This window comes from Myotis davidii, unplaced genomic scaffold, assembly GCF_000327345.1.
Source record: "Myotis davidii unplaced genomic scaffold, ASM32734v1 scaffold473, whole genome shotgun sequence".
NCBI classification, from domain to species: domain Eukaryota; kingdom Metazoa; phylum Chordata; class Mammalia; order Chiroptera; family Vespertilionidae; genus Myotis; species Myotis davidii.
This window is the reverse complement of record NW_006284843.1, coordinates 3,333,704-3,335,013: the sequence shown is the minus strand read 5'-3', so window position 1 is coordinate 3,335,013 and position 1,310 is coordinate 3,333,704. Positions and strand designations below refer to the sequence as shown.

At 38.5% G+C, this 1,310-nt stretch overlaps 1 protein-coding gene across 1 annotated transcript in view; it reads left to right on the top strand.

Annotated features, from left to right (window-relative positions):
• Positions 1-1,310, top strand: part of SLCO6A1 (solute carrier organic anion transporter family member 6A1) — a gene marked incomplete at its 3' end in the record, with an annotated part of 80,317 nt that overhangs the window by 31,957 nt on the left and 47,050 nt on the right. Inside the window, exon 5 of the mRNA XM_006755148.1 lies at positions 532-653. Within this exon, the coding sequence (XP_006755211.1) occupies positions 532-653 (122 nt within the window). The remainder of the gene's footprint in view (positions 1-531; positions 654-1,310) is intronic.

Here is a 1,310-nt window from a genome sequence, read left to right as displayed (position 1 = left end):
GGATGGTGGGGCGTGAACTGGGCGGAGGGGAGTTATGGGGGGAAAAAAGAGGAACAAATGTAATAATCTGAACAATAAAGATTTAATTAAAAAAAGAAAAAAGAAAGAGATTTCATAATAAATGTGATTTAAAGGGTTAATTGTGCAACTTAAAGGGGAGGTTTTCACTAAAGGGCTAGGGAGGTGCATGATTTAAAGGGGCAGGACTGATTTTAAAGGAGAGGTGAGATTTAAAGGTATAGTCTTCGAAATGCTTAGCTTCTGTTGAAGAAAGTTTTAAAAATATCAAAGAATTACTCATCACTGCCTGAGTGACAGGGGAGAAAAAAGAAAGGGAAAAATTTAGGAGCCTGCAAGACAAAAGGGAACTACATAATTGAAGGACTCACAACCATTCACTCTCAGCAAAGCAAACAAGGACAAATTAACAGAAAATGTTTCATTTCTCTCTTTATTTTTCTTTCTCTGTTAGATTATGGTTTTGTTTGTAATAAAATACACAAACTGATTTTTTTCACTTTTCTCTATTAGAGTTGATGTCGGTGATAATAATGAACACTGGTTAGATACTTGGTGGATTCGCTTTGTTTTTCTCACAGTTATGGCATGGTCTACATTAATAGCATTTTCATGCTTTCCACGGCATATAAAAGGTGACTATACTGATATAATTCATTTAATTAAAGGACTGTAGGTTCCTCATCCCACCCTCACTTCTCCTTTCCCCTCCCCCTCATTCTCAGAATATGCTTGTACTACATTTCTCTCTGTCATGGATATACAGAGACGTGGGATAGTATTATCTGAACAAATGAAGCCTTGTGTGGCCAGATACTATTATATTTATGTACCAGACTTTCATAAGTGAATATTTTTTGCTCCTTGTCATTTATTTTGAAAAATGCTTTATATCTAAAGTTTATAAGTTTTCTTAAAGAATCTATTTACCTAGTATCTACACTAATAAAAGAGAAACATCGTAATTAGTGTCACTCCGCTACCCTTCCCATTGGCTAATCCCCCTGTCACTCACAGAGTAGGGCCGAGATATGCAAACTAACTGGCAGCCAAGATGGCGGCCGGCAGCCAGGCAGCTGATGTCAACAGGGAGGCTTGCTTGCTTCAGTGATGGAGAACTCCAACGTTCCCCGCCTGACTTGCCAGGCCTCTGAGCTGCAACTCTAAGCAACTATGTTACAAATATAGAAGCTAAACAAAACCGGAGAAACCTGCTTTCGGCCAGCTGGGATCTCAGAGCTGGAGTTGAAACAGTGTTTCAATTATAGAACCCAAACAAACCAGATACCTGC